Source organism: Podarcis liolepis (assembly GCF_965112155.1).
Source record: "Podarcis liolepis genome assembly, chromosome: 3".
In the NCBI taxonomy this organism is placed as follows: Eukaryota; Metazoa; Chordata; class Lepidosauria; order Squamata; family Lacertidae; genus Podarcis; species Podarcis liolepis.
In genome coordinates, this window is record NC_139557.1 from 78,056,395 (window position 1) to 78,077,777 (window position 21,383).

At 37.2% G+C, this 21,383-nt stretch overlaps 1 protein-coding gene across 11 annotated transcripts in view; it reads right to left on the reverse strand.

Annotated features, from left to right (window-relative positions):
- Positions 1-1,793: 1,793 nt before the first annotated feature.
- ARID4B (AT-rich interaction domain 4B) overlaps positions 1,794-21,383 on the reverse strand; it is an 86,415-nt gene continuing 66,825 nt past the window's right edge. For 8 of the 11 annotated variants that reach the window (XM_083496792.1, XM_083496788.1, XM_083496791.1 and 5 more), the window contains exons 17-24: positions 17,497-17,745; positions 14,081-14,165; positions 12,644-12,836; positions 7,673-8,866; positions 6,178-6,285; positions 5,467-5,682; positions 4,795-4,941; positions 1,794-3,556 (exon numbers count right to left, since the gene is read on the reverse strand). In XM_083496792.1, the coding sequence (XP_083352918.1) occupies positions 3,426-3,556; positions 4,795-4,941; positions 5,467-5,682; positions 6,178-6,285; positions 7,673-8,866; positions 12,644-12,836; positions 14,081-14,165; positions 17,497-17,745 (2,323 nt within the window). In that variant the 3' untranslated portion in view covers positions 1,794-3,425. The remainder of the gene's footprint in view (positions 3,557-4,794; positions 4,942-5,466; positions 5,683-6,177; positions 6,286-7,672; positions 8,867-12,643; positions 12,837-14,080; positions 14,166-17,496; positions 17,746-21,383) is intronic. The other 3 variants (XM_083496797.1, XM_083496796.1, XM_083496795.1) reach the window with 1 other exon arrangement.

Genomic DNA, 21,383 nt, shown 5'->3' on the forward strand with positions numbered 1-21,383 from the left:
CCCCTCTAGTCGCTACATTTCTCCCCTTCCCCCGAGATCCCCATTTGAGTGGATACCATTTTAGGCTACCGGATAATATGATTAAGTTCACATTAGGCAATGAATTTTGGGGATTCTAATCTGCTGCCACCCAAGCAGAATGAGAACAGAGTGGCACCTACACAGGATTGCTGCCAGTGCCTGTTCGGGGGTGGGGGCAGTAAGAGCCTGGTGAGTCACACCACATGACTTTGTAGCCACTGTAGTACTTGAGGGCGGCACATGGCAAGGCGGGACACCTACTGTAGACCTATCTTCATAACCACCTGACCCAACACTCTCATCCAACCCAGCACTCTTGTATCGGGCTTTAAACAGAAGGGTGCCAAGAAAAGCAAAGGTGACATCAAGAGGATCTGTAATAATTAATTAAAAGACAGCTCTTTATATACCACAATTGTAAACAGATGCAATGCACAAGTAACAGTTTAAGTTACACTTTCGGTGTCAGCTGTAAAATCTTCCTCGTTCTTCCAGGCCTTTCGAGTATCTTAGATGTACGGACCTGTGGATTAACATGATGACAGATGGATTGATTGTTTTCTGGTACTGAACTGCTTATTTATTAAAAATATATATTCATTTAAAATCTCAAGACAATATGCAGTACTGTATTTTGTTTTATGTTCTTGCTTGTTTGATGCTTCTGCTGGGTTAATGTAAAACGTAACTTTAAAAGTTGTCACCTGCCCCAAAATGATCTATGATGAAGGGTGTGAGACAAATTCTACAAATCAAGAACGCTTGCTGTGCTTCTGTTCTTGGGAGCTCTAAGGACTGGGCCCAGCCATAGGAGAACCTACAGCAAGTAGCCTCTCTGAACAAAACCATAACCAACAACTGTTCTGGAACATTATCAGTCCACTGAGGTAAAGAAGGTGTCAGCCTATTTTAACCATACTATGTTCTGATCAATGGTGTGCTGGGCAAGGGGACATTCCTAGGTGTACTGCACATGAAACAGCATTTTGTAGTGTGTTAGACATTTTTACACAGTTAAAGATCCTGTTAGGTGCTGGTGTGAGTGAGTGCAACATCAGTGTCTGCAATGGAATCCAATGTTACCAACTAATAACCAAAACAGTAAATATTAGAGCCCATCAGATACTTAAAAGTTAAACTGCCCCAGCAAAAATGTCTCTGCCTGTGCCAGAGGGCCTGGAAGAGAGGTGTAGGTTTTCTCACTTCTGCTTTGCAAAGAGGATAAACAGTGAGAAGGACCCTGCTGTTTTTTTTTACCTTCTCCTAGCCACAGTGCACATGGGAGAAATTCTTGCTTCTCCTCCAAGCCTTCTGCATATGCCAAAGGAATTGGGAAAGCGGGTTTGATTGCAAGCACAAATAGTGGCTGCCTAGCAAGCCTCAACAAGATCTGTGGAATCTAATGCATCATCAATGACAATGGTACCAACATTGTAGATTAGATTAACTTGAAATTTGGCTCAGAGGTACATTTGTATGATGATTTGCTCCCAAACAACTGCTCCCAACTTACACTTGGTATAACTGACTCTCTGGCAGAAGATGCATGCCTAAAATACTTTTGTTATCTATGTTTTGTTTTTTTTATTGCTCTGGTTTTATATTTCATTTGCTTTCTCTATACTATATGGAATCAAAAGGGAAATGATAGAAATGTTTACCAAAAAAAAACCCCAGGTAACCATCAATATATTAGCTAAACTGAATTTATAGCTGGTAATCCTGAAGACACTGAAATGTCTTAATTAAACTGTTAGAAACAGAATCCAATATTCACAAACTATGGCATTTTATTTCGGAGGCCTTTGCTTACATTTATACAATATATTACATAATTCCATTGTCTGCAGAACCTAATATATATTTTATAGCTTTTCTTTATATGTCTTTCCTTCAATGTTTGTCAACAATTTTTTACAGTCCTGTACATATCTGAATAGCTTGAAACCATTTTCAATAAAATCAGTTACCTTTTAAGCACACACTACTAAGACTGAAAATGCTTTTCTTAGAAAAGTCGAATGTAAATTCTGACACTCTAGCATCTACAAACAGAAGGTTTGAAATTCTTACATGTTGTATTGCCAGAAAAAGAAATAAAACGAAAAAAGAAAAACATGCCAGCCCCCATAAGCCCAGCCAAAAAAAGTACACAGAACTACAATTAAAACAGTAAAACAATCTGTACAATAAAGTACTGTGTATTAACAGTGCCAGGTATTAAATAGCTTGAATGAACACTCCACAATATACAAATGTCTTACAAAGTTGTGTAATTAAATACAAGTGCCAACCGAGAGAGGGCTTGGGATCCATACAACATAAAGTCAATAGAAGTGAAAACAGTTGAGTTGATTTGGGGTTTTGTACAAGGCAATTAAAAAAAAAAGTATCTACCACTCAGTTAGCTATTTATATTATAAACAACTATCCCTTCTGTGGCAATGTTCTTCTCGACACCCATGTATAATATTAACACAGTTTACTCCTTCTTGAAGACCTCTCAGTTGTAGCTCATAATAAAATAAGCATTACAAATGAAATATTTGTTGCTTTAACTGAAAAGAAACTTTTACAAGAAAACACAAAAATATAAGTGTTATAATTCATTATGAATAAATATACACTTTAAACTGGCTAAATACAATCTTTATACATTAAGATTTAATACAGTTTGTTAGCCATTTTCTTCTTTTTTTCACAATGTATTTTTATCAAAATTAAAAAAAATACTGATTCATAGAAAAATGGCAAAGTACAGTAGTTTCATTCCAATTCCTGGGTTATTTAAAAACCCACAGTAACCTATTTAGCCTAATTCAAACCTGTAAACATTAGTCAGCCTTTTAAACAGAATCCTTATATTTGGTTATCAGGTCTGATGAGAAACATCCTATTGATGGCAGGTTTGGAATTAAATTACATGTGCTTGACTTGTACAGTTATAGCCACCGTAAGGTGACTTAGTTAAAAAACAATTGTCTTGTAAAAATGAAAATAGGTTCATTTTTCCTAAATAATGGAAAAATATCAAATGCTCCAGCTTTAACAAAATACCAGGGAATAGGTGAACAGTAAGCCACTTTTAACACATTAATCAGGCCTACCCAACAACTGTATGCTTACCGTATCCATTCTACTGGCAGTGAACAGCCTTCATTTGCCACAGTGGAAGGCCTTCAACTCACCACACAATTCCCAGACAAGTTGGAAACAATTATTGCTTGAGGAAAAGCAGTTTGTTGTACTTTTTCTTCAAAAAAAGTGCACTTAAGTGCAAAGTTAGCTTGTCAAGAAAAAATTTAAATACAAAATAGTGCTTGTCTGAATTTTGTGCCACTGTGCAGTATAAAAAGTGGCCCTCAGCAGCCATTAAGTGCAAAGTGCTTAGGCAAGTCTTGCTGTCACCTGCACTCAACTGACATTCCATTCTGTGATGAACTCGACATGGGTGGATCTGCTAAACTTAACATAACTGCTGCTGTAATGGAACTGGAAGAAGGCGAGGAAGAGGATGACGACGTGGTAGCAGCACCTGTAATGTAGAGCAAAAAATTAAATACTCCCTGAAAAGAAGAGTTACAGAAATCAAATAACATTTAGGGCATATATCGGCATTTTGTAACTACCTCCTGAGTGCTTTTATAGTTGTGGTCGTCTCTTCAGTGATATGTGTTGCTTTATTAAGCAATCTTAAGGGCATTTACAGCACAATCATATAAAAGTTTATACTGAAGTAAGTCCCCTGGATTTCAGTGGGGCTTAGTCACAGGTAAGTGGGTAAGACTGTAGCCTCAGTTCACTTTGGTGCACACAGATTGCCATAATTTAAGAAGGTATACTTCATTTTAATGGATTCACTTCTGTTACCAAGTTCATTTTTGCATTGAAAAAGAGCTTTATGAAGCCCAGTCTTGCAACAGAAGCCCAACCAGGATTACCAATTTGCCCATCTTGTATTTTGGAAGGATTTTGCCTTTGATCTTAAGTGAAATAGTAAATGTCACTGAGGTGAAAGGAACTTGCTTCCATTTTAGTGCACTTAGGTTTGGGGTATTTGTCTGAAACATAGTAGTTTTACTTGCTTCAGAGTTAATTTTCCAGATGTGTTTAAGACTGCTGGGTGAGGCATGTCCCGTGTTCCAGTAACTGCATTATCTCCCAGTTTAGACATTACATTTGAAGGAGCAGCAAGGGAAAGGAAAATATGATCTAAAGATCCACTTCCCATCACACACTATACATAGGCTCACACTGTTGCTTTGTAATAAGACCTTTTTGTGCATTATCATTATATAGATCTGTTTGCCAGCTCCTCCTCCTGGCCTAATAAACAGTACAATCAGGTAGCACTTGTGGATTGAGCGGTTGCAATGAGATAATCCTAACTTTCTCACAAACGTGTTTGCTTCCTTGTGATTATTTTAATGTACACTGGATGGGAAATAGGTCTACATGGAGCAATTCCTGCACTCTTCTTTTACAATGCTTGCCCATAGAGGAGGGATGAGCATGAGCTTTATTAATGCCTCCGCTTTTTATTCTGCACTGGTTTGGTTTGGTTTTTTAACTTTGCTCAAGTACAGAATCAAAGAGGCAGCCACTGAGCATGTGAAAAATAACAATGTGAGAAGCATGGAACAGCATTCAGGCTCAGATTAGGATAAGATTGAAATGGTCCCTTAATACTCACAAAATAATACCTAATATTTTAAGAGACAGCCAAGAGTCAAATTCTAACGTCGTCAACATGTTCAAGACCTAATTACTTACTTTCCCGCTCTTTTTTCTTCAAACGTTTTCTTCTTCTGTCAATGGAAGCTACTTCAGATTTTAAAGACAAGTAATGTTTCCTGATTTCTTGTAGCTTTTCTTGTAGGATTGCTATGCGCTCTGTGCTGCTCATATTTTCTAGCTCAGCTGCAGAGAAAGCAACATTCATTAGCTCAATGCAAAATCTTAATTCTTCCACCTTATGAAAAATAACACAAAATGAGGGATAGACCAAAACTGAAGGAGATGCAACAAATTTATAGAATTATACAAATTCTAGATTTAATTAAATAAAAACCGGGCAGTGTTAAGAAATAAATGATTCTTTATAGAAAACTGGGAAGACTGGATGAGTCTACTTATCAAGGTTATTCTTGTATCAGTAGCTACTGCCACTAGGAATCAAATAATCACCACCCACAAAAACCAACCAACCACCTATGTATATTTATTTTGCCATAAGATTTCAAGGCAAAGAGTCTGCTTCATTAGATGCAACGTGAAAGTTTATGCTATAATAAATCTCTTAAGTCTTTAAAATACTACAAACGTCTTTGCCTTTGTTGCAAAACAGGCTAACATGGGTCATTCCCTTGCCCCTCCAACAACCTTGAGGTTGCAGAAGGTACACATTCAAAAGTGCAGGCACAGCAACAAGAAATCCATACTTACACATCTGAAAACTCCATTTGTAAAGTTTTGGCAAGCGATTGTTCTGTTCCTTGAGATCAGAATCCTTCTCTCCATTTTTGCCACACTTTCCTGGAGACTGTGTTCTTGCTGGAGATTTGGTATTCTGAGACTTCATTGCTGCAGGAACTGATTTTGCTGGCTGAGATTTGATGATACTTTCTCCAGCAGAGAGTTCTTCACTATCACTGCTGTTTGCTGAAGAAACACATAGGAAATACAGGTTTAGCATATTTCTAAAAATCTCAGCACCCCTTTGAATGATTGTTTGCAATTATAAGATGCATCTCTTACTGCGGGGTAAAACTAATCTTGACGCAGACAATCTGGCTGCAATCTTCCAATAAAAACAGAATGGCAGTTTAAAACAGGTAACTGGAAGAGAAAACGTAACACTTGTTTCCATAGAGATGAGTGGTACCTGGCCCTGGTGCCAGAGGGCAAGGAATTCCACAATTTGATATGGTTAGGCAGCCCTTATCACTTATGAGAACTCATAAGTTCTCATAAGGGGGGGGAGAGGGTATACAAATTTTTTTTTGTATGTACAGATTCTGTATCTTCTTCATTCCAACAACACTTCATTCTCAGTTGTGAGAAACATGAATGATATTAAGGTTTGACCCAAAAGCAGGCCCAAAACTGTTGCAAAGACATTTTCTAAAGTTTGAAGCTGAAGTTTGCTATACTTACGTTTGCTTTTCTTTTTGTTGTTCACCACAGATGCTTTGTGACTTCTTTTTTGCTTTTTTGAGGAACCACCTCCCTGGACATCTTTGAGCCTTTTTTGGCCTGGACAAGCTTTAGTAAAATAATAGCAAGAACAAGATATTACACAATGTATTTTACATACCAGAGACACCAATGTTTACTTTTTAAACGATGAAGTGGAATTAACTTAAAATATCTGCTTCCTGCTTCAATGCAAATTCTCTAAAGTAGGCCTAGACCAAAGAAGAGACATACCCATGTGGGGAAAAACCGCACGCACAACCTGAGCTTTGCTTGCTGCTTTTGTCTCAGCAGTTGCTACTGAAGAGGCAAACCACTGTTCAGTTTAGAAAGCATCTTGCCTCTAAGGCAGTGGAAACTAATGTGGCAAAAGCAGGATGTGAAGTTGCAGCTGTGTGTGTGGTCCTTTCCTGCATAGCCATATCCCTTTTTTGGGTCCAGCCATAGAAAATATGAATGCTAGATACTCTGATTTATTCAAAGCAAGGATTTTGTTAGATGATTCCTTAAAACTGAGAGAAGAAAAAACAAGACATATGTTATTAAAATAAACTTTCAAGCAACTATTTTTATCATTTTAATAGAATGATAAAGTAATGGCCACTCTTAGTTTAGAAATCCCTTTAGAAAATGTGAAAAAATATGCAATACTCCTGTAATAAAAAGCCTACCATACTAGGGATGAAATTTAATAGAATAGGAACACTTAATCATGCTTGTATGTTTTTGAAAGATTTTGTTGTTTTCAGCTGTCTATTAATTTAACTAAGTCTGAGACAATTTTATCATAGTTTCTAAAGACAGTAATCTACATTTCACAGGACATGTAAAACTACTATGCTGAACAACAGATAACATGAACAGAGCAGAAATGGAAGAATGCTGTAGAGCAAACCAGGATTGGTTGGCAGTGACAAGCGGATAAAGAAGATCAAATGTGCAGTCTGATGTCCTCTTCAGTCAGCTGCACCATTCTTTAGCAAAATATATAAATATTGTACTGTAGTTAATACTGTACTGAAATTCAAAACAATTTTGTTAGATCCCATGGTTAACTATAATCTACTAGACCATATAATCTATTAGACTGTAGCCATTCAATTACATTTTCCGGATAACTTTTGAGATAACAAAATATTTTCATTCTCATTTGTGAGATAAACTTGTGCAAAGAATAGTGGCACATTCACATAGTTCAGTATTAATATCAGATTCCTAACATCTCTCATTTTAAATAATAAGACGCATTCTTTCAACTCTAAAATATATGGGGCTGAATCTGTTCCCAGAAGGGAAGCCTTGGGTCCAACCCACTGATAATTATATTCCATTTTCTGAACAGTACAGTTTTCACAGAGATTTAAGACATCTTGAAGACAGACAGAAACCTTGGAACTCAACACATTAATAACGAATTTGGAAAAGTGATAAAAGCTAAACGGCACAATGTTTATACCTTTCTCAGCGTGTTCTGGTTGATTGCTGCTGCTGGAGCTGACACTGGCATCAAAGCCTGTAGGAGATATATTTCCTTCAGACTGCAGGTCCTGCAGTTCCCCTACAACACTGTCCACCTCAATTGTGCTATCCGTTTCACTCTTGATGCTTCGTACCTCTTCTTGATTTGGTGCCAGTGGTTCAGACACAGACGCGCTGGACTGATGTCTGCTGGATTCTGCTACTGTTACAGACGGGGGCGATTCAGGTGTTGTGGGAGGGGTGTTTAGTACGGAATTACTGCCACTGCTTGGGAATTCAACTTTTTTGTCATTCGTTTCAGCTGGCTTCTCCTCGACAGGTTTCATTTCTGTGCTGAGTGGCAAAGGTCTTTCAGATTTAGAACTGGGAAAAGAAGTCTCTTCTACGAGAGTTTGCAGGTGTTGCTCCGGTGTAGCATCCTCAGAAGACACATGTGGCGGAGAAGCTGCTGCCTCTGTGTCAGAGTCTGAAAAAAGCTCCTTGAGGGTTTTTTTAGGCCACTGCCCCTGAATACTCGACCAGACATCTTTTCGATCTTTAGCTCTGGTGTTTTGAAGCCTTTCGTCAGAGTTAGTTAGAAGCTTTACTCTCTTCTCTGCCACTTCAGAGAAACCTGAATAAAAAGCATTTGTCCGTAAGGATTTCCTCTTCTCATCCAAACCATTGTACTTCTTGGTTGGTGTTATTTTTAATTTAGTTTTCCCCTCATCTTCATCTGAGGAACTGTTGCTACTGTTTTCCAAACTTAACATGTCTTTGCCATTTGATTTTTCATCCTTGATATTAGGTGACCCAGTTTTTACACATTCCTCTGGGACACAGTATCTTCGTTTTCCGCGTTTCACTGGGGGCTTTGTTTTATCCACTGCCTCTTTCTTGACATCTTTCTTCTTCTTGGTGGCTTCGTTCTCTCCCTCATAATCAGTATCATCAGATAGTTCTGCCAATTCTTTTCGTAGTCTTTCCGGAGATTTGGATGCTGGTTTGGATGCTGTGGCATCTGAAAGGGATTTGACCTCTTCTGGAAAGGGCAAGCTGTTCTGCTCTTTTGGACAGAGTTCATTGTTACCTTGGCTCAAAGCCTCATCTTGCGGTTCTTCCTTACCATTATTATAAACACTTGGAGGACTTTGGTCATCATCTTGCTCGCTGTCATCAGAGCTTTCAGAAGCTGGGGGAGGAACCAAGAAAATCAACTGCAAAAACCATCATCCTAACTATATTTCTGGATATATTACAATTATATTGATACAAAAACATTTGTTTTAGGCTTCAGAATCTTTATATCTATTAAAATTAGGCATTCAATATTCTTAAAAAGCAAATCAAACATGATTTTTAAAAAATGCTAGAGCTATACTGGTGGCAGTTCTTGTTTTGCAATTCTCACAATGCTGCTGGGTAATTATACCAAGGAACTTGTATAGTATTCTGGAACTCTATTAAGTGATTGAGGCCCTGATAAATACATCTTCACTCATAGGAGCATGATGCACATATGGATGCATGCAAAAATCTTCCCAGTTAAGCATACAAATTACATGCTCATCTCTTATAGCACTGATAACCTGATGGAGAGAATGGGATGCCTAGGTTTTACTCCTAATATGCAATCACATATAAGTAAGAGTGCTAATCACGTGTTTGGCAATGTGCATGAAATACATGGGGTTTCCTCTCATGTGGCATTCTTTTGAGAGAGGGTGGGTTATGGGTCTGTTTTTACTCTTGTCTTTATTGTGTATTCTGTTTTTTTTATATCTTGTATTTTTATGTTGTGAACTGCCCCGAGATCTGTGGATGAAGGGCAGTACAGTGGTACCTCGGATTACAGACATTTCGGGTTATGCGTTTTCAGGTTACGGATGTGCTGAAACCCGGAAGTACCGGAACAGGTTATTTCCAGGTTTCAGTGCTCGCTGAAACAGGCCCATGCAGATCTTGTCTGAGGACCCAGGGCAGGAGTCTTGTTAGAATAAAGTTATAAACTCAAACATGATAAGTACAGCCAGCCCCTGGCAGGCCCCCCACCCCCCACCCAGCTGGCTTAGCCCTCTGAGGTCCTGGACAAGTGTACCCAGCTGTTCCATGCTCTGTGCGGGCCTGGGCTAAAATGCCTTACCAGTCCTCAATCCAGTTGTGTAACATCAGCCTCTTTTTATTAAAAAAAATCATTTAAGTGGACACTGGAAGCTGTAATAGAGTTGGAATATTGGTCCACCTGGCTAAGTATTGTCTAAACTGATTTACACACTTCTCCAAGTTTACAGGCAGGGGTCTCTTCCTCAACCCTAACTGAAGATGCTGAAGATTGAACCCAGGTATTCCTGCACACAACACTTGTGTTTTACCAATGAATGAGAACACTTCAATGGGTTGTTGTTGTTTTTTTGCAAGAAATAATATTATTCCTGCTTCTCCACAAGTTTTTGCATCAAAAACCATACTTTTTATGTTTATTAATGCAAACTGGACCTTTAGATACAATTAATAAAAACCTTTACGCAAACACCAGAAAAATAAATATTCTTTTCTCAAACAATCTAAGATAGCTTGTAACTTGCAATACAAATGATGAAACAGACTCAAAGGAAAGTGCACGAGACGAAAAGGAAATGAGGATGGTTTCAAAAGGCTTTATCAGAGAAATGGCTTTAAAAAGGAAATGCAATATTCTTTGGAGGATAAAAGTGAATCAATCCCACATGTTCTAAGACTGTAGAATTAGAAAGGAAAAGAGAATGAAGACTCCCTAAAGGAGCAACATAAAGAGTATGGTTCCATTGTGAGAAATGACAGATTGATACCATATTGTATGGGACCAGGTCCAACATTCAAACAACTGAGCAATCAATTTCATGAGCCCAAGGGGACTTTATATTTATCTTCTTGATCAGCAGCTTGTTGATCAAGATGGCTTTTAAAACTTCGAAGATTTTCATGGAGAGCGGCTGTTCAGAAAAATCAGCCAATAATTCCGTTCAGCAAACACAAGCCTTTGGGCTCAGCTAAAGTAGTTCGTTGGATTCTGACCCAAGACTAGAAGCCACAAGTTTGTTTAAGGAGGAATGGAACTACTAGGATGTGGGTGAAATGAAATAAAATGTGAGTTGCAATATCTAGTAACAGACAGAAAAGCAAAAATGTATTGATGTCCATAAAAAAGGAAAATGTTAGGACAAACTAGGAACAGATGAATGTAGATGGTAGGAAGCTAAAGAACAAAAAAGAAGAGGGGGCAACTCACTCACACAAAGACATTCTGCTAGGAGATTACATGATTACTTACTCCAGCCTGCTATAGTTTTCCTGTTTCTTAATGAGCCTAGATTCTTATCCATACTTTGTACTAAGTAAATGAATGGTCATGCTTAAGCTAGTCACCAGTACTATTGATTTCAAAATACATGAATGTGCTTCCCTCTTTCTTCTTTATCAGCTCTTATCTTTGCCTTCTGTTCTCTCCTTGGGTGAGATCCAACATAATGTTAACACAAGATGTTTGAGAGTTGACATTGTCATGTGAATCACAACACACAAGCTTATGTGTCACAGAGACTAATAATAATAATAATAGCAGTGGCGCTAGGTTATGCACTACATCTTACACACAATACTAATTGAATTTGGCTTTTGTGCTAAGCTAAGAACAATACTTCCATGTTGGAGAAATAATTTCTAGGAAGAATGGCAGATGAAGTTGATGGACTATATGGAACTGGCGGAAATGACTGGCAGAATCTGAGACCAGAGAGAAGAGTCAGTGGAAGAAGACTGGAAAAAGTTTAAAGGCTATTTACAGAAATATTGTAAAATTAATGAATGTTAGAAGAATGTTGGAATGAAGTTACACGGCTTTAGTAGAAATGTTATAAGGAATTAAGTATAAATAGATTAATAGAATATTAAAGGAAATAATAAGGCTAGAATGTGTTAAGATAGTTATAGGATAGAAAACAGAGGAAGATGGAAAGGAATTGCTGAAACAATTAACAGAAGTGGAATACAAAAAGGGAGGTGTGAGGAGGTCGTTGAAATAAGTGAATGAAAGATAAGATATTGAAATTGTTTGATGTGTTTTAAACTGTTTTTGTTTGGTTATGTGTCAGTTTATGTTGTGTTTTTGTATTGTATTGTTCTTTTTTCCCCTCTTTTTTTGTAGTGTTGTGTTTAAATTGTTGGAAAAGTAATAAATATTATTTTCAAAAAGAGAAATAATTTCTAGATCCCTATATTTAAACAGATTACATCAGTAGAGATAATTTCCTCAAGTATTGTAGTTCTAAACATTCATGCTAATGTGGTAGGAGTAAACATGTCAGTATTGCCTTGATCACTGCAGCAAAATAAGCAACATTTGCTCCATTTTACCTTTGGGTTCGACCCATGAAATGTAAAGAAATAAAACAGAAGATTTAGAGAAAAGTATTTGCTCCAAGAAATAAAGACTGCATCTCCACTGCAGATAATCCTTATACAAAAGGTTACTTCATTGCACAATGCATGCAGCATATGCACACAGTACAAAAAAGTTACATACTAATTCCAAAAACTTAATAAGAAATAGCTATTTTCTGTGCAATTTTCCATTTAGTGTTGGATTGTTTCTTAGCATCAACCTCACAAATGTGTCCACAGAATTTACTAGTCCACCAATGGAAAAATTAAATAATTATTAACACGTATTCTCAAACACCATGTGTTTGCATAAATGTTACCCTTGACATTGATACATATCACTACATGAAAACATTTAGAGATGAGTGCATGTGTTGGTTATTAATGGCAGTTTGACAAGGCTCACCAAGGCTTTCTTGTCTCCTTGTCTGAACATGGTTCTTATTCACTAAAGGCGACTAGGGTCTGTTTAAACCCTGTGCTACATAAAGGATTCTCTTCCCTAGTACTAGAAAAATGTTTGCACAATAAACTGGAACGTGTCTATTACCTTGCAGTCCATTAAGGATAGAAATAATCTCTGAAGATTTATTTGGAGCAGTTTCAGAAGTTTTGGCTTCAGCGCAGTCTGATTTGGATGCCATCTCAGGTGATATACTGGCATGAAAAGGTGGTTTTGATGAGCGTCGCAATTTAAACGTTTTAGGAGAATATTTTTCATCTTTCTCTTTGTCTGCTTTATTCTAGTGTATAAGAAAAATATATTCAGTTAATTAAGCCATACTATTTATCTTAAGAGTTTTGAGCATAAAACTCTGGAAAGGTATCACACATGCTGAGGAGAAGGAAGCCTAATGGAGCAGATATTAAGCTTTCTACAAGAGTTCCATAAGTGGAATTTTATCTTTGTTAGAATTTCCTGCCAACAAACAAACAAGAAAAATACAAATCCCAAATATGTGCATAGACACATATACACACTTTCCAGTGAAACGGGTGAGGGTGTACCTTCTGAAATTTTGGAAACAGTTCTGCTGCTGCGCAAAAGCTTTTCACGTCCCTCCTCATAAATGAACCTGATGTTGAACCTCCAGAATGCTAAGAATGTGAGGGTTGCATCCAATGGCGTCACTCAGCTGACTAAAGCTTCCATCAGTGGAATGGAGAAGGAAGCGTTCTTTGGCAACAACTCCCTCCCCCAGACCCTCTAAATCTGTTCCAGAGGTTTGGGGATCCTTCAGAGCAGATTTAGAGGAAGGGGCCCTGCAGTGTAAAAGGGAAATAACCAAAAATGGCTTTCCTCCTTGTTCCACTGATTGAACCCTTTGTCTACTGAATTACATCATTGGATACAAGCCTGCCAAGAAAGAGCATTATTAGGACCCATGCTGAGTCCTGCTCACTCTCTGGGTGATGGTCTAACCAGGTGATTGATTCTAGGTCCCGTCAAGGGATATCTCAAAACAGGGTGAAAACTATAAGTGAAGAGCTTCATTATATGTATGGCACCGGAGATAGTCTCAGTGTAGTCCTAAATGGAATCTGGGGGTTTGCATTATTAAATTGCACTTTCTCTATCATGGATTTCTCATATTTGCTAGGAAAAAAGCTCTATGATATTGGAAACTGTGAATGTTCCATACTGGATAAAGGGCAGTATGTAAATCTATATAACAAACCAACAAACAGTTATCTAACTAAGCAACACTGAGCCCATAAAAAAACACCACAATGCCTACTGTTGTGTTTTGATGAATAAGTTGCCAAACACATAATATGGGTCTGATATAGGATGACTGGCTTTGTCCTTCACAGTCAACGGTATTATGTTAACTCAGGTACATAATGACAAGTAAATATGAAACAACATTCTTGTGGCATTGAAATTCCCTCCAACTAGAACAGCTGCTATCATAAATGAGTATGTGGTCTTTTCTCCTCCACTTATTCATATGAATATATTCAGCAGTAGTCCAAAGTCAACAACCTTTATTTTCTTCCGATGCTTTATTTTTGGCACATTTTTGTCAGCTGGTCTCACTATCTTGTCTGCTTTGATCCATTCATCATACCTACAAGGAAATAAAATACATAATGTTACATTTTGGGAGATATTCAAAGCATGGTCTTCAGCAGGGGTAGCCAATATGGTGCATCCAGATCTTGTTGGACACCAACTCCCATCAATCCCAGCCAACATGGCAGATGGTCAGAGATGATGGGAATCGGAGTCCAATAGTACCTGGAGGGTCCAGATTAGTTTCCCCAAGTCTACAGGAACAACAAGTAGAAATACAGATAATAACTTTTTAAGCACATAAGAAGAGCCCTGCTGGATCAGACCAAAGTCCCACCTAGTCCAGTATTCTGTTCTCACAGTAGTAGGTCCCACAGCACATGGGAAGCCTGCAGACAGGACATGAGAGAAACAGCATTCTCTGCAGTTGTACTTCCTAGAAATGGGTGTTCAGAGGCATACCAACACCATTACTGGAGGCAGCACATACTTGGTTATCTCCAGTAATCACTCTGAAATAACTCAGAAACTTTTCATGGCAATTAAATGTAGCTTATGCTTTGACTAACTCTTACAAAATGAAAAATAAAATATTCAAAGCAAGAACCATAAATACATTATTTCAACTTACTGACAGCATATCATACAGAATTCTGACAGTCATATTCATCCAACTCAGGAGACAGAATGAAAGTGGCTTAACATTTAAAATTCAGCAGAAAGAGTATGAATGAGTCGCCACCTTGTTAGCACTAGCACTGTTGAACACATAGTTAACAGCTGTTTCAAGCTGAAGGCCACATTTCCCTACTTCAAAGAAGTGTCTAAACAGAAATTGTATGAGTCAGGCTATGAATCAATGCTATTTTCTTCCACAAAAGACGACTGCAGGGTCTACATTTGATTGACAGAACTGAAACTCCTAGCTGTCTCTTTCCTTCCACTAACTCCAATCGCCAAATAACAAACCTTCACCTATTGCTGCCACCTCCTAAAAATAACTATCTACTCACCTAAGCATTCTGACTCTCTTAATGCACAAATGTATGTAGACCCTCCACCCATTCTTTCTCAGGTCCTGTAGCAATTTAATTCTGATTATGCAAAACTGACAATTCCTTGATTTGCTTAAATTTACATGGGATCCCTAGCCTAAATCATCTGTGTAAATATTGATGTACGGTAAACATATGTAGTCTGTCCAAGGGTTATAGAATTACAAACCAACAGTGAAGGGTCTACAATTATGATGTGAGGCATACATGATATATTATTAGTTGAAAGACAGATGTGAAAGGCACCTCAATTTGCTATTGCTTTTTTTGAGTTGGAGCGTGGAGGAAGGATACAGAGAACCACAAAGGTACGTTTTTATTATTAAATTGCTTTGAAGAACAAGAGGCCACAAAAGCAATGAGAAAACAACTTATTAGGTGCACACACCCTAAATATAACCACCAAATATCACTCTCTTGTCTCTCTCTCTCTCTCTCTCACACACACACACATGCTTTTGTATGCCTAGATTTCAGGACAAAAAGTTCTACTCTGTTTTCTACTGAGGCTGAAAAGTCCAATCTCAGATTTAGGGTTTGCATTTCTTGTAGGGAATTAGCAAGAGCCTCAGGGCACGAACTCTAGGGGAAATTTAAACTAGTGGCTTTATGTTGATGGTCTATTGAGTACAACGTTTCTAAGGGTCACACTCAAAGTTAAATATACATAATAGAAACCCTTCAGTAACTAAACAATCACATGAATTAACAGGATTCTCTAGCCCTTATAAGTATTATCTAAATCTTTCCCTCAAAAGCTAGAGTTTCAAACTGGAATACGTTCAATACAAATCACCCAAGCCACAATTAAGACTTTATAGTCAACCGCTCACAAATCTATCATTTCTACATACTAACACCAATATCATTTCAAAACTTAACTATAGCTCCTCTTGGATCTCTTATAAATAAAAATAGTTTAAAGCCTATAAATAAAAGTTCTTTCACAATGAAGCAAGTAAAGCCTGAGCTCAACTTTCAACTTCTTTCTAATGCTAGGGAGAAAAAGGGTGTTGCTTGAGTAGTGTTGTATATAAAATATACATCCTTTTCAAAGGAAATGAAATACAAAAAAATCAAAGGCTTTATACAAGTTCATTACATCAGTTTCCAAGTCATATGTTGTGTATTCACTATTTACACTTGAACATAGAAGGCAAAACTCTTATTATTTTGCAATACATGCTCAACTTGGTTTGAAGACACATGTGAGCAAGTCAACAGTTAAGGAAACTAAATACTGCAAGAAAAAGAAAAAGAAAATCCTACAGTTCAAAATCTTTACTAGCAGTCTCTTATTTGTCTGATAAGCAATGAGTTCATTGAACACAGCTCCATTATGAAAATAGAGAAGGTAGCATGACAAGAGTTTCCAACTATGACTCATGATGGCTGACTTTGCCAACATCAGAGAAGTCTAATATGGCATCTCTCCAACCTTCCGAGACAAAGATAACTATAAAAGCAATGAAGATCCAAATGGCAAGCAAAGATGATAAGAAGGTCTACATGAGTATTAAATGAGAAATACAAAAGCCCTTGCAAAACACATATCCATAAAACAAACTTTTGAAAGAGCCTGAGGATGCAGCAATTTGAGAACTGCACGGAGTAGAAAATTCAATTAATGGCATAAAAGAAGTCAAGAACATTTTTGGCAAAAATTAAACCCACCATTTCCCCAAAGCACTAAATTACAGCAGCAAGCCATAATAAGAGGAAGATGCTCAGACATAAAATCAGTGACACAAGTAACTATGGCAAGATGAATCTTCTTTAGAAGTGTATGGTAACAAGAAACCAGGTCTGGCCAAGTGAAAGTCAGCTATTTACTGTCCACAAAGATGCACATAAGAATCCTAGGTGCTCAAAGAAGCTGGTCATCTGGTTTAAGTGCTGAAAATGAACGATAAGATTCTTGCATGCATGCAATCATCCAGATAGAAATCCAGTTACTCCAAATGAAACCTCACCTCTACTTCATGGTAAAATGTATGCTTTGCTTTTTCATGCTAGACTTTGAGAAATGTGTAAAGATCTAGCTGTGTGTTGCCCAATACTACATGATGAGCAGAGCCATAAGCTATTTCTCTGTTATGTACTACTTAAAATAATGCTGAGAAAGGAGTCCAAACAAGACTATTTTTCTTGATCTATATGCTATTCAGTTGCTGTGGCTATATCCTATAATATAAATAATTTTATACAGTACAATGATCTCCAAAGAGCAGCAATATTGAAAAAAAATTCAATATTCAGTGTGTTTTAAAATACACAAGTGTATTTTAGAAGTATTTTTAAGGAAGTAATCACTAGCTAAATCTCAATTACCTCACATTCCATCCGCAGTAGTGCACCAAGTAAAGGACTTCTCCACCTTCAATATCAGAATCTTTAATACTAGCTTCATACATTTTTTGATTTTTCCCTCGTCCATACCGCACTTGGACTTTCATGCCTGGTGGATAACACTCAAATTCTTCTTCTTCCTCATTGTTGTCATTGTTGTCATCTTCCTCTTCTTCCTCCTCCTCTTCTGCTTCTTCTTCATCTTCTTCTTCCTCCTTAATGGTGCCATTGCTTGAAAGGTTTAAAAAATGTCAGTTAATAAAAAGATTGGGGAAATGTTCTGTGCCAAATGGCGTATATTGATTAATACTGCGGATGCATAGAGGGTGAAGAACCGCAGGCTCCATATATATATGTAAATATATATGAAATCCCTTAAAAGATGAGAATTTTTAATTTATATTGTCAACTGACAAGAATTTAGCAATCAGAATAGTGACAGAAAGAAGCTTTAAAACTTACAGAAGATTTTAAAAAGATGACTTGCTTTAATGAAAAAAACGTTTACCACCATCTATGAAGATTAAAGATGCAGTCAAAAGCCAAGATGCTAGCTGAGACCTCTTCCCCCCGCTTCTTGGGCCCATATTTCTCTGTCTCTCCCTATAGAATGTATTTGAATGTTTCACTGTGCTTCATACATAACTAGTTTTCAGAACACAGACTCCTAGAGTTCTAGAGTTGGAAGGGACCACAAAGGTCATCTAATCCAACCCCTTGCAATGCAGAAATCTTTTGCCCAATGTGGGGCTTGAACCCAGGACCCTGAGATTAAGAGTCCCATGCTCTACCAACTGAGTATACACTGAGGTCTTTTTTTTGTTTTGGAACATAACATTAGTTGGCAAAGGACTGCTTTAAAAGCACAGGTGTGCTTTCGTTGCTAAGGCTTCAATTCAAAAAATTGTGCAATTAATTCCGCATACTGAAAGCAGTAGCAACCCAAGCCTCATGGTTAAAACTCTTTTGACATTAGGATGAATTTCAAAAGTAGCTTGTGAAGAAGGAGGCAGGTGTGTATCTATTTAAAATCTCAATGGGCACACCCACACCCTTGGGTACGTATAAAATAGCTCTTTGGATCCTGGTCATGACACAGAAAGTAGTGGTCTAAGTTTTCAAAATTAAAAACTCAACCCAATATTTATGAATTTTAAATAACAGATTTTTTTTTCAGGTCCTCTCCCTAGAAGTCATGGGCACTGAATTTCCCACTGAATTTATTCATGACTTTTGAAGAGGCAAGCATCCAAAATTGGCGGCTATTTTTCATAAGCCTTGACAAAAATCCAAAGAGGGAGAAGTTGGATGAGAGAGAACCACATGCGCAGCTGAAGCTCTCCCTAGCTGTTTTTGCCATAGCCGTTTCTGCTGCTGAAGAACCAAGCCTTTGTTGAGTATAAAAAGCAGCTTTTCTCATACCCAGCGGCAAGTGCTGTGACCAGAACAGATAGTTTAAGTTATGCATGTTTTCTCTCCTATGTTACACACATCCATTCTAATTTGTCTCCAATAATAAACTGGATTTGGCAATGTGCTTACTTCATTATGCTTAATAAGTAAGCACTTCTTGGAGTAAATTTCAAAACCATTGTAAAATGTTTTTGAACAAGTTACAGCTAGAGAAAGAGGCTTTGCAAGAAATTTATAATCTAAATTTTAATTTTTAGTATTTCATATAGAAAAAGCCATTTCTCATATAAATGAATGTAATATGGTTTCCTCTCCCAGTGTTCCAAGGATACAAATTTCATTGTAATTCAGATGCTTTTACCATATAAAAAGGGATCAATCTCCCAGAAAGAACAAGCTAAACCTTAATTTGCCCATGTGTCTTCAACGGGAATATCAATGAAACAACTGTAGGGATTTTGAGCTCAACAAGCATGTTCTCCCCCATTTCAATTGTTGTTTGTCATACAACAGTCTCCCCCCCCCCCCCATGATGCAGCATATTCAGCCACACCTTTTCAAAGAATTGGAAGGTACCCTGAGGAATGATCATCTCAAAATGTATTGATTTTGTTTTGCAACACAAGGGGTGGGAACATAAAGCCATTCTGTAATTTAAAAAGCTAACAAAAAAACACTATTGGGTGTGCGGGGTTAGTAACTGATTTTCAGTTTCTCATCTAAAAGGGATCTAGAAACACTTGCATAGATTTCAGCATTTCTCTCTCATCTGTCCCCTGCTTTCCAACATCAATTTTACACCATCAGTGCTTTCAATTCTTTAAAAAAACACAAATCTATTAAATATTAGGCAGCACACTAATGAATAAGTTCATGTTAAACAGAAAATTCTATTTTTTTTAATATTATGTGCATTTTTCGTATTAAGTTATTATGAAATCTTAATTATATAAATCAGGAAAAGGCAAAACACAGCCATTGGTGCCCTTTAGTTCTCACTCTTTTGCTTTTAAATTGAGTATCTAACCTTCAATGTAGTAAAAAAATAAATATTTAAAAGCTTGAAAAAATTATGGAAGCGTGAAAATCTCAGCAAATTAAATAATCCTCAAATCCTCAGAGCAAGTTATAACATCTTCTGGAACCAAATACCAGGATGCATAATAAAGTTAAAGCGGAGATCATTTTTTAAAATATATGTTTAAAAGGGGTGAAGAGTGATTTGCAATCACAGATGGAAGATACAAAGATGCAACCAATGTCAAGAATATTCACGTCAGGGAACAGCAGAACTGTCAAGAACACATGCCTCCAAGTTTTTCAATAGATTTTTAAAAATAGCTCTGTACTATGAAGACCACAGCATTCTATTCCCAGATTGAAAATCTTGCCATACAGAAAAGAAGCAAAGCACTGAATACCATGAAGCAGAAGTCCTGAGGGAAAATGTTGCCAGGATAGGCCAGTATGCCTTCAAGAAACCTTACTTTACATATCTGCGTACAGACAGAAGCTAGATTTCTTGTATTTCAGACTTTGGTAAACCTAATATAAAAAGCATTTGCATAGCAGATGGTGATGTCTATAAGCTTTTAAATAGGATTTTAAAAACTCCAGTAAAGTGAAGATTTTGGCTAAATGGTAGTGTTGTAAAGCAGACAACTGAAAGGTCAGTTCATTAGAACGATGGATTCCAAAGTACATCAATAAGATAACACAGTAAGATGATGATGTAAGCAGTTCCCATATGTAAGCTGCCTCAAGCAGTTCAAGTAAAAACTGTCCTAAAGAACAGGAGCTTCAACCTTCAGAAAAGGAAAGTGAAAGAAACCAGCCAGCGACAACAGAAGACTGCAACTACGTTAAAAGGTTTATAGGGAACGGACACACTTGATAATCATCAAAGTAAATACTGTTAAAAGACGAGCCTGAATATTAGTTAGTGTATAAAGGATTTACTATCACAATGCAGTAATCGTTCTGATCATATTTGAAAGAGGAAAAATATTAATTGTATCTAGAGTCTGCTTAGGGTAAATCCCTCTTCCAAATTTCAAACTACTCTGTTACTTCTACATTAGTGGCTATTTTGCATAGTATACATCATTTACTCTGATAATTGCTCTCTTGAGAAACATCTTTTGCAAATCTCCAGAAACACAATCTAAGGAACCGAACACTTCACTCCTATATAATCAATAATTCAATTAAACTGAAATAAGTATATCAAGCAGCACTTTGATATGCCTAACTAACTTGAATCCCCCCCCCCCCAAAAAAAAATCATTGTGAGCATAGCACAGTATCCTGTGAAGTTTCCTCATTTCAAACCAAGTACACTCAACAACAGTATCTGGTAGAAATCAATGAGGCTCGATCAGCGTAAGTCATTTTCTATTGCCCCTTACGATACTCATCGTAGTGGTCCTATAAATGTTATTGTACAAAATGATTAA